Raw genomic sequence first — 12389 nt, 5'->3', positions numbered from 1 at the left:
AAGGCCTTATTTTATAAAGGAAATAATATTGACCCTTCAATTTTTATTTTTGTCAATGCTTGCTTGCATTAAACTATTACTCTATAATTAACTTTGTTAACTGAAATAATACCAGGTCCTCTTTCAACATAAATTTACCAACACCTACATCTAGTTTAACACAAAATGTAATTTTTTATAGGAGTAAATAAACATTTCATCATCTCCCTCAGTTAATTAGAAAGAAAGAAAATGTGCTATATTACGTAAGAATAATCTTGTGTACAAGTATCCTACAAGCTAAAAAAACAAAATAAAAATACAATTTCAAAAATTGACAAAACAATTAACAAATTTAAACGCAAGAAGACAAAACTTTTTGAACATACTTGAATTAAAGATAACTAAATAAAACAATCAATTACTAAATAAAGGTAAACTTGTTGATAAAACTAGAGAAGAAAAAAAGAAAAAAAAAAACTTTCCAACATGTCCAAGGTTAAAACCTATCATTAAAAAAGTCATCCAGGTTATAATATGCCTTAGCCAACAAAAGCGACTTTAATTCTCTTTTAAATTTCTTAACATCCGATATATGTCTAACACATAGAGGAACATGATTGTACATTTTTTTACTTATGTAAATTAATGAGTTTTTAGTAAGGGAAGACGTAGGAATAGGTAGGGGAACATTATTTACACGACGAGTCAAATGGCCAGTGTCAGAGGGTAGTTTGGGAATTTTGTGAATAAGAGCAGCTGTTTCTAAAATAAAAAGTGAAAAAAGAGTTAGGATTTTTTGAGAAATGAAGGAAGTTTGCAAGAATCTCTTAACTTAGCAGAACACAGGTATCTAACTGCTTTTTTTTGAATACCAAAGACAATGTTAAGTAGCCCCTTATTGGTTAAACCCTAAAAAGGCAAGCCATACCGAATATGAGATTCAATAAGTGAAAAGTACACTGAACGTGCAACCACCCCTCCCAGCTCTTGTTTTGCCATTCTTACTGCAAAACATCCAGAAGATAATTTCCCAGCTAAATGTAAAATATGATCTTCAAACCGAAGGCGACCATCAATGGTAATTCCTAGGAACTTGCAGCACTCTTTATTCTGCAAGAGGGAATTTTCGTCAAACATCAGAACCTGAACGTCGCACTTAAACCCCATAATAGACGTCTTTCTTACTTAGGAAGATTAAAACGTACAATCGCTTTCGGCAACAGGTAAAAAAAAACTGCTTCTTAAGGGATCTTATAGCGTGTAGCAATATTTCTCATTTTTAAACTTGTTTTGACATATATTTTGTTATATCATGTAACGTTCATTTTAAATATTGAAGGTATATTTTACGTACTCTTTAAGTTTGACAAATAATAGTCCTATATAGGTTTTAATCTGTTGCTAATATTTAAGTTATGGTAATATTTTTTCCTTAATTATAATAAGCTATTTTGGACTTATCATTGTTTCAACGTAATTGCTGTTTTTAAATTTTATTTTTTTTTAACCACAGCTTTGTTAGTAACACCTTGGTGGTTTAGATAAATAAAGCTTACAAATAAAAATTGAATGAACAATGCTTTTACGTATAATTCAAAATGCCTCCAGTTTCGATGAAACTATTGGACTTTGATGACAGAACTGGAGCCAATACGAGTTGAGCACCTCCTGAGACTGAAAAAAACGCTTTTTTCCAAATTTCTAGGATATTTCTATTAGATTTTAACACATACCGACAGTTTTGGCGTCAGGAAATCTGAGGTACTTTAATGAAATTAACATAGTATTTTAATTCTAGCGTTGAAAAAAGATGATGCGTATCGATTATCGTCCGATTGTTTTAGTCCTGGCAATTGCCAAGGTAATGAATAAACTTATATCTTACACTATATAAACCTGGAGTTCACCAAGGTTGATATAGTGAATAACCTGCAATAGTTCTAGTTACTTGAAGGTCTGGCATGAAAACCTCTTAAACAAACTATATTCTTATAGTTTGCCAGCCACTCTGGTTGCTTGGCTTGGAAGCTTCCCGAAGAACATATCCATCCAGGTTGTTGTTAATGGACACACCTCGCAGAGGTTTTAAATTAACGCAGGTGTCTCTCAGGGATGCATCTTGTCCCCTATCATCTTCCTGTTTTATATCAATGACCTTCTCGACAAGACTTATAATAAATTTTACAGCTTTGCTGATGATAGTACATTAGAATCCTTCTAGTCGCTCAACCAGATGACATCAGCCGACATTCAGTGCCAAGGCGTCGTCAACATCATTTTGGTGTGGGTGAATGCAATCTGAGGTTAACGTAGCTAGGACTCGGGCTACTGTATTTACATAAGAAGTCTGAGATTCGTCCAGCCTCGCATATTGACCTCTGCACCTAAACACACTTTGAAGCTGCTTGATTCCATCCAGAAGAGGGCGATACTTATAGGATGCGAGTCTTATAGGAGATCCAGAAATAATTAAAACCTTGGACAGCTAGGCGAATTTATTCTATTTTATCGACATCCTCACGGTAGATGCTTTTTCAAACTGGCCTATATTATTCTGTAAGCTATACACGCAAGACCTACTCGACAGGCAGATGCGACTCATCAATATCGAGTGCATCTGCAGACAGTTAGAATGTCGCTATATTATGACTCCTTTTTATGGAGACGTGCAAGTCTGTGGAATTAACTTTCAAAGCACGTCATTCCCAAACTTGCAAAACTTCAAGAAAAATATCCACACACACCTTCGTAGCATTGACGCTGCTCATGGTACTCGAGTACCATAGGGTTTTTCCTTTTATATCAGTGTATTCCGTAAAAAAGTGACCATAATTTGACATTTTTATTTGGTAAAAAAATTTAGAATAAATATTATATTCCATTTAACAAAATCAGACTAAGAAAACCGTCAAAATCATCAGTACAGTGTCTATATCAATTTTTTTTGTGAAATGGCTCTTGCAATAATGAGCCTTTAATTTTTATGTACTAAGGCCCGGTTGTACAATGAGCGTTCAACAACAGTTCATAAAGATCTCCGGTTCAGCGGGATTTATACGTTATACAATGTTGGTTCAAACGATAACCTGCAGTTCATCTTGAACGTCCAATTTGGAGCGTTCAAAGGAGGTTCAAGCAAATTTTTGAGATTAAATTAATATTTAGTTTATTATTTTGATATTTTTTATTTATGTAAATACAGCCGCCTTTCAATAATTATTGTGTTTGGTGAGGTGCTCATTTATTAGTTACTAGGTACCCTAGGTTTAGTTCATAAACCATAAATATAAAAATGGATCCTATTTGGAAAGATTAAATAAAATTGTACATTGGAATTAGTAAATAAAATTGTACACCCTAGATCATCAGAGGTGTACAGGGATAGACCGGATCATTTGAACATTTGGGATGATAAAGAATTTAAGGCTAGATTTAGGTTGGAAAAGCAAGCTGTAAGATTCATAGTAGATTGAATTTCTGAACAAATTTCATCTGTTGCGGACAAGTATGATGATTTGTATTAGTTCAATTACACTAATTATTATAGACTTTAAAAATACTTTTAGATTTTAAATAGAATATCGTCAGCATTTTTGCATTCAATCTGAATAACAATTGATTCTTAAAATTTTACGATATTTGGGATTGAAAATGATATAAAACAAATTAAAAAAACCTGCAGTAGCATCAACGTCATATTTTTATGTTAGTCCTGTAATTTGGCTCCCTAATATTTCATGGATATCACTCTCGCTTGCAGTTATTGTTATAAATTTTTGCTTCGCCCTTTTTCTATATTCTCATACCTATTTTTTAGGAATGTAACAGTTCTAAGGGGCTCTCCGAGAACGCTTTTAAATTCCTGACAAATTTTCTCCAACGCCTCTGCTTTAATTTCATTATTCTTGTGATCCGTTTTCTTACATTCTATGCTTTCCTTGTATTCCTTTACTAAATTAATAAGAACATTTTCTTCTTTCACAGAGAAATTGCTTACCCTAATTTTTTTCTCCGTGTCAGATAAGCAGACCCAAACGGTTTGGCAAACAGCAAGGCGGCACAAAATAGTTGTATTCAAAAAATACTAATAATCGCCAACAGACAAAAAACAGCTAAGTAAATAAATAAGTTAATTTTAATGAATAGGTTAGGTTCTTCTTTTCTTTTTCTTCTTTTTTATGTGGCCATTTCAGACTTTAAATAGAACCTAGTTTAACTAAACTTGTACTGGAACAACATACGAACCTTTGAACTACGTTCAACGAAGAACTGCAGTTTAGTAGAACTTAAGTTGAACGACTGCTTGTACAACCGGGCCTTAGTATTTCAATCTAACATTTAAATTTCTGAGGAGCGATTGTGCTTTATACTGGCTCCCGATTTCGTCGCGAATATTTTGTTTAACTGTGCCAGCAAAGTTGGTTAATTATTGTAGATTAGATTTGAGAAAACCCCACAGAAAAATATCCATAGGCTAATTTATGTATGTTACCGCTTCTCGAGATTAATATGCCTGGAAAAATTTCACGAACTCGTGGGAGAGATGCATTGGACGTCTATGACGCTATGACCGGAACCATGTTACTTGGTCATAGTCAGGAAAATTCTGCATTTTAAGAAAAAACTTATCTAACATGCTCACTGTAAGTAAAAAAGCACGTCCCCTTTCGTTCTCGAGAACCTCGGTCGTTCGGATTTTATGGTTTATCTAATGTTAAACCAGTCTCTTCAAAGTTGTTTCATTTTGTGTATATTTCAGTGTTAATATTTTGAATATTTTATTAAATAAATTTTCTGTACGGAGCTTTTGCATCGGAAATCTATCAATGAAAAATCGATAACGAACTACATCACTTCCATTATCAACTCGTGACAAATTAGGAATTTTTTTTTATGAGCGTCGTCCAAAGCGCGATCTGATATAATATACTAAAACATTACATAAATCTCCGCATTTCATTCATATCGCAAATTAGGCTTCGATTTACTTTTTAATTAGCATGGTTAGGTAGAGTAGTAGATCTATACTAGACCTCGTCGTGAATTGGATAATTGCTTATATTAATTATATTTTCATGAAAAATCAAAAAAGACGAGTCATTATTATTTGAATTATTAATTAATCGTCTCAAAACCGAACGTTTCGCGCTGGTTTGTTAAACGCTTTGTACCTCTTAGCTTTAGTTGCCGCTACAAATCGCTTAAGTGTTGCTTAACATTTATTTGACATCAACCATTTAGAAAATTACATCAATCGGAAACATCCGCGCCATCTTTATGTTCCCGGGCTAACTTGTCATGATTTGAATTGTAGTCATAGCAACTAATGTTTGTAAGGTTTATATTCGTATAACAACATAAATATATTACTAATTGTAATTTTGAAATAAAACTAAAATCTGAAGAAATATTGTAAAAGTATCCTAAAAAATGATTCGACCGGACTCGAAGATTGTGAGTGAAAAAGAACAGGAAATCCCCTTTACTTCTTATGTTAATATGGACTATTTGCTGGATAAGTTAAAGCTTCTAAATTATGAACAAGAGTTTTTAATCGATGTTAAACTCAAACCCATTCATAGGTATTAGCATTTTTGATTTTTACTAAATGTTTTTATTTCAGTATATTATACATTAACAAAGCGTCAGGTGTAAAATAAAAAAAAACGAATAAAAAAAAATTGTTTAAACACAATAATTTTACAGTTTCTTCATGCATTAAAACGTCTGTTAAGGGGGATTCACAAACTAATAATATCATTTAGTAGTTGCCCTCTATTTGATAAAGAGAATTTGTTGTTCACTTACACCAGGTTACACGAAGAACTGTTGATTCTTTCTGGCAGATGAAATTTTATCTAGCCCTGTGCGTACCACTAACCTACGCCTGTATAGTTATAAATTTGGCATGCTAAGTGGTATCTACAATAAATTGATACTTCTATCCACCCCAGGGATTTTACCAATTTTGATTGCAGTGTAGATTGAGAGACTGGTTACAACTCATGCAATGGACTGTCTTAAAAGACATGGACCTCTTAGCGTCTATCAGTTTGGATTTCGGGAGAGAGTCGGCACGGACGATGCTATTTTCAACCTTTTGGAGAGCCTCTACTTGGGGTTGAATTCTGGTAAATGGGTGGCAGCGGTTTTCTGTGACTTATCCAAGGCTTTTGATTGTGTGAGTCATAGAATTCTGCTGCGGAAACTCGAGATCTATGGTTTCAGGGGAGTTGCTCTTAACTGGTTTCGGTCCTATCTTTCGGGTAGAACTGAGAGAGTGCTCTTTATTGGTGATACTAAGTCTGGTAGGCTATACTCATTCATGCTGGTGGGCTCTGTCCTCGGCCCCATTTTGTTCTTGTCATACGTCAATGATCTGTCTCTGGTCTCTATTTCTGGATAGTTTACACTTTTTGCCGACGATACCACTATACTTTGGCATGATACCGGCCCTGAAAGAATGAGAGTTGCCATTGCTAAGCTGTGGTGTGACGCTAACAAGTTAGCTTTTTATTGTTTTGTTCCCAGTATCTGTTTAATTATTTATTTGTTATGCAGAACGTAATTCGCTATACAGTAGAGCCTTGATAATCCGGACATGCGTTACTCCGGATGCTTCAGTAGTCCGAACACGAATTTTGCCGCTATTAGGTACGTTCCGGTAATCCGGATTCGCTTGTACGCGATAATCCGGATCGCGCTGTTTTCAGCCGTTTTGCAGGCTTTGACAAGTTTAAATTGATTGGTAGTTTGCGAAAGTTTAGTTTTTAACGTTACATAGGTATTACAGTCGACGCTTATTGCTTCCTGGCCTTCATACACCAATTCTGGGGAATATGGCTCCAAGACGAAAGCATAAAACATTATCTTTAAAACAAAAGCTTGATATATATGATGAAAATACTGAACAGATTAGAACGTGGCGTGAGTGGAAAAGCCTTAGCTAGTGAATACGATGTAGGCACATCCACTATTTAGGATATTAAAAAGAACAAATTGCGCAATAAAAGGTATGTGCCAAGGTTTATAAAGACGTTTTATTTTTACTAATGTTTTTTATTTTATTTTTAGTTTTATTAGCGGTTGGGATTAAAGCAAATCTACAACGATGTTTATAGAAATGAGAATTTTGCAGCCAGTCGAGGTTAGATCGCAAATTTCAAAAAAAGACATGCAGGGCCGTATCTGGACAAAAATTTTGGGGGGGGGTTAGGCCAGTGACATTTGAGATATTAGTGATAAAAAAAACTTTAATTTATAAATAGGTTTTACTAAAAGAAGATACCAGTTTAAACTAAAAAACACATTTAACAACGTTAAAATTTTAAAAATAGTAATTATAATAACAACTGAATATTTCTTTGCTTTTCCCTCGCAAAACGATTTAAGACCTCTGCGGTATCAATTATAATATTTCTATGCACGCTTAAAAGGGCAAGTCCTGTTAGCCGCTCCTGACCAGTCGAATTGCGCAAATAGTCTTTTAAACGCCTTAGCGATGAAAATGATCGTTCTGATGAGGCTGTAGATACAGGTAACGTAGCCAGAATTTGCAACAGAGTATGAATATTGGGAAACAAAGATGGATTACATGCTAATAATGCATCAAGAGCATTTTTTGGCCTTTCTGCTTGAGGCAGCTTAATCCATTTTTGTTTCCATAACTGTAGTTCTGCAAATAACGTATCTAGGTCCAAAAATTCCTCATATGGTAACAAGGTAGTTTTCCATTTTTACTATGTGTGCTTCGCACATATTTGGTACTAGACAATATAACAATGAAAGTGATTTTTCGTGATTTGCAAATCTTGCTGATTTTCGTCAGTTCTTCTATAAATTGATCAAAAAAAGGAATTGCAACTGTGATTCGAAAATATTCCTCTGCAGTAGCTACCATGGCACTAGAACGATTCTGCTGTCGTGAAACTATTCTAGGTATTTTTATGCATTCTTCATCATCTATAGACTTTATAATAGCTTCAGATTTTTTACAAATATTTTTTAATTCTTGATCTATATTCAGTCTCATATTCCTGACCTGACTAATAACAGTATTCACATGCTCAACAGCGCTAAATAGATCAAAATCCACAGTCTGGAGAATTCTGCATAACGGTAGAGTAAAAGCAAATAAAGTGGACGCTGTTAACATACTGATAATAAACTCACTGGTCATAACAGCTCGAAGGAACTGCAAAGCTTTTAAAGAAGTTTCGATGTCTCTTACTTGTTTTAGTTCTTCTAATGTTTCAATAATGGGCTTAAAAACTTCAGTAAACCTAATTAGTCCATCGTGATTTTCCACCCACCGAGTTTCACACATGGATATTAACTTACTCCATTTACTATTTGGAACATGTTCTTTAATTTTATTTCTTAATATCTCAGTGCGCATAGCTGATATTTTTATAAAATTTGCAATAGATTTTATTGTTCCAATACAATTTCTGATACTCTGAACCTTACAGGAATAAGCAAAAGCTAAATTTAAAGAATGAGCACTACAGTGCACATATATTGCTGCTGGAAATTTTTCTCTAATTATAGCCTGGACACCTTTAAAACTTTAAAAAGTAAATTAAAAAAAAAGAGTTATAGTTACAAGTCGTTTAAATTTTATTTTACGTTATAAGATTTTCGGGGGGGGGTTTGAACCCCCAAAACCCCCCCCCCTAGATACGGCCCTGAAGACATGGTTTAAGAGCTTTAAAAATTTGTGGTGAGAAATTATCCAATGACGAAACTGCTGTTGAGCCTTTTAAAAATATGTTGGCACAGAAAATGAAAGACCTGAATTTAATTCCTACGCAGGTTTACAATGCTGATGAATCAGCGTTGTACTGGAAAATGTTACCGGAAAAAACAATTGTTCGTTCTCAAGAAAAGACAGCACCGGGACGAAAAATAAGTAAGGGGCGGGTTACTTTCCTGGCATGTGTAAATGGAGATGGTTCTCACAAATTGAGAATTCTCGTAATTAGAAAAGCAAAAAATCCCAGAGCATTTAAAAATGTACCCATACCCGGAGAGTACAAAAATTCCTGCAATGCTTGGATGACCTGCAATATTTAAAGAGTGGTTTCATAATTCGTTTATTAGGCAAGTAAAAGAGTATTTAAGAAGCCAAAATCTAACTGAACGTGCTCTTTTAATCATTGACAATGCCTCAAGCCATGGATCGCCAGAAGAACTGAGAAGTGAGGATGGCCATTTCCAAACAATCTTTCTTCCGCCAAATTGCACAGCATTGCTGCAACCCATGGATCAAAATGCCATAAGGTTGACTAAATTGTTTTACCGTAAGAGCCTTTTGGTGCACATTTTATCACAAAATGAAGAAAATGTTATCCAGGTATTAAAGACCTTAAATCTCAAAACTGCAACATACTTACTGAGCAATGCATGGTCAAAACTTACTGTAGAGGTTTTACAAAAATGTTGAGAAAAAGTAATTCCAAAAGGAACGGTTTTTGGTAATGATTTGGAATACGAAGCCGATGATCTGATTTCGCTAAAGCAATTACAGGAAAAGCTACGAGCTTTAACGGATGTTTCGGCTATGCTCCAAACACTAAGTGAAAACGAGATAAATCCTAATGAAGTGAATAACTGGATTGAAAACATGACAACTTGGTATTAGATGAGATAGAAAGCAACGAAATGCATTATAGCAGCAGCGAAGAATGTGAAGATTGTGACGAAAATCAAGGGAGAGAGAAAGGAGTCAAAAAAGATGAAGCAGTGAAGGGCTTCAATTTATGCTTAAAGTGGGCTGAAGAAAATCGAGTGCCATTGCATGATACTCTTGTTCTTCAAAGACTTAAAGAAATGGCTTTTATAAAAACAAGAAAAAGTAAAGCAAGCAAAAATTACAGACTTTTTTAATTACCTTTATTAGGTACCTACTACATAGCAAACATGTAATTTAGTTTATCCTTTTAATTTGTATGTTTTTCTCGTTTATCACATAATTGTAGGCAATTTTTTAGTTATATACATATAATATTCCCTAATAAAAAACATATGTATGTAAAAAGACATCATGTTTCAGTAATCCGGATTAATCACCGTCGTTTTTATTAGTCCGGACTATCGAGGCTTTACTGTATTATGTGCCGTGTTCCTTTTCGCACTTCTTGTCAGGATCTTTTCCGGAGGCATTCCATCCTAACCTTGCCCTTCTTATTTATAATGGAAACAGCTTTAAAATACAAACATGACCTTAATTCTCCATCTGAGTACAATCTTCCTAACACATTTTCTCGGCCAGTTTCTCATCCAGTCAATTTCTCTTCCAAGAACTGAGAGGGCCTCGTTTGTATACGGCGGCAGGAAGCTTTTTAATCATTTACCTCTTAATTTGGAAAGTTCTGAATGTGACCTTATAAGTTTAGGAAAAAATTGAAGAGATTTTTACAAAGTGAAGCTTTTTTACTCATTGGATGAATTTTATGCCAAACACTTTTAGTAATATTGTTTTGTTTTATATTTTTTATTACTGTTATTCACTGACTAGTTTTGCTATATGTATTTTTTAAGTCTTAAAACCTGTACCTATAATATTTCCTTATTTTGTTTTATAAATATTTCCACTATTTTCTCTTTTTTACAGCTTTGTTAACAACTTTTAGGTTCATAACAATAAAGCCATTTTTGAATTAGACTGGGGATAAAACCTGACATTAGCAGATTAATAAGTGTCATTATTTCTTATTATATGTTTTGTCAGCGATCATACTATATTGAATAATCTTTATCTAACTAAATAGTAAATTATTATCTGCTTTTCTTCTATTTTACTTGTTTTCATTAACTTATTATTTCTAGGATCCTCGGAAGCCTATACTTAGCTATTGGGTAACCTCCCACAGCTTGTCTCACATATTTTCTTGATTCATACACTATAGAGTAATTATGTATAACAAAAAAATTGTTTACTTTGGCACTTTCGAATTGTGATTTATTTTATTTAATTCTCGAAAAACACCAAATCCCATTGCTTTATGGCTTGATTATATCTGGATATCGAATTCACACAAATCAATATCCTCTATATTTTAGATATTAGTAAAGTTAAGTAATTACATTTACAATCTTACAATATGTTGTTTGTATACCGCATAGTAGCTTAGCCACATGACCTGGCGGTTAATTATAATAAATGGCAATTCTTGAATGCTTTAAAAATAATGAGAAATAACGAAAGTGACTGGAATCGGAATTGAACAAAGTCCTTCATTTCTCCGACTCAATTCTATTTCTATATTTACTAAATATTTTTTATTATCCAACTTAATAACATTTAATTTTTTATTTGTCCTTAAGGTTTCATCTAATAGTAATTTCATTTATCAGGTATTATTTTGCCATTCCAAAAAACAGCGGAGAACAGTTTTATTTATTTGCCGTATTGTCTGCTTGGCTTCTACGTAAAATCGGAAAGGAGTTTGAAAATCCCCATGAATACGATGATCCAAACAGCACTATTGAGAAAATTATTAATGAAGCAAAGCAACTGGTAAGCTTACTGTAAATTTTTAAACAATAATAAATGAATTAAGAATTTAATCATTAGGGCATGCAAATTGACTTTCCTGCAAACAAACTTAAACAAGGTGTGGGCGATCAAGTTGTTAATATACTGGACTTCCTGGCTACTGCTGCTATTAACAAGCAACATTTAATTTTTCAAAAGTAAGTAACTAGCTTCCTCTAAACTCAATATTTTAAAAACGTGTTCCAAACAAACTAATCCAATATTATTTCAAGCTCAATCTGGTAGCATTAATACAGATTTCCACGGATTTTGAATCTCCCTTAAAGAATGTATGAGTAGCTATCACGAAAAAATAATAATTTTTAACAAAAAGATAGGTTTATCAGAATCCTCCGTAAGTCGCAAAGCAGAAAAAATAAGAGTTACTTACCTCAATAATAAATATATCTAACAAGTATCATTGTACGCAGGAGAGGTTTAGAGCACAACAAATTTTTTTAAACTCAGATATTAAATAACTAATTTACTACCTATATATTATTTTTATATAAAACGGATAAAATACATATACAGGGGTTTTTTACATAGTCATTATGACATCTTCTAAAATTAGAAAAAAGTTGTTGTTTCTGATACTCTATATTTATTTATATATCAATATGAGGCAATTGAAAGGATAGGCGTGTCAGGATATTCGGTAAGTCAGGAAACAGAAAAAAAAAGGTGGTACTTGCCAATACATGTTGTTGCTTATTGGCTTTTTCAGGTCAAGGCAACCAAAAAAGAAAAGAAAAAAAAATAAATACATAGGAGATCATCAAAAAAAAGAAAAATTTCTGTAATTAGCTCTAATAGCTCCTGCTGGTAGGTCTTGGAGGAAAACTAAAGCACCTAAACTAAGACAGTA

The 12389-nt window shown here is 33.4% G+C and overlaps 1 protein-coding gene across 1 annotated transcript in view; it reads left to right on the top strand.

The window, feature by feature from the left end:
* Positions 1-12389, top strand: part of LOC126740966 (intraflagellar transport protein 57 homolog) — a 35110-nt gene that overhangs the window by 20277 nt on the left and 2444 nt on the right. Inside the window, exons 6-7 of the mRNA XM_050447177.1 lie at positions 11341-11503; positions 11561-11679. Coding sequence (XP_050303134.1) covers positions 11341-11503; positions 11561-11679 — 282 coding nt within the window. The remainder of the gene's footprint in view (positions 1-11340; positions 11504-11560; positions 11680-12389) is intronic.

The sequence above is a fragment of the Anthonomus grandis genome, chromosome 10 (assembly GCF_022605725.1).
Source record: "Anthonomus grandis grandis chromosome 10, icAntGran1.3, whole genome shotgun sequence".
Taxonomy (NCBI): Eukaryota; Metazoa; Arthropoda; class Insecta; order Coleoptera; family Curculionidae; genus Anthonomus; species Anthonomus grandis.
This window is presented reverse-complemented; position numbering and strand designations above follow the sequence as displayed.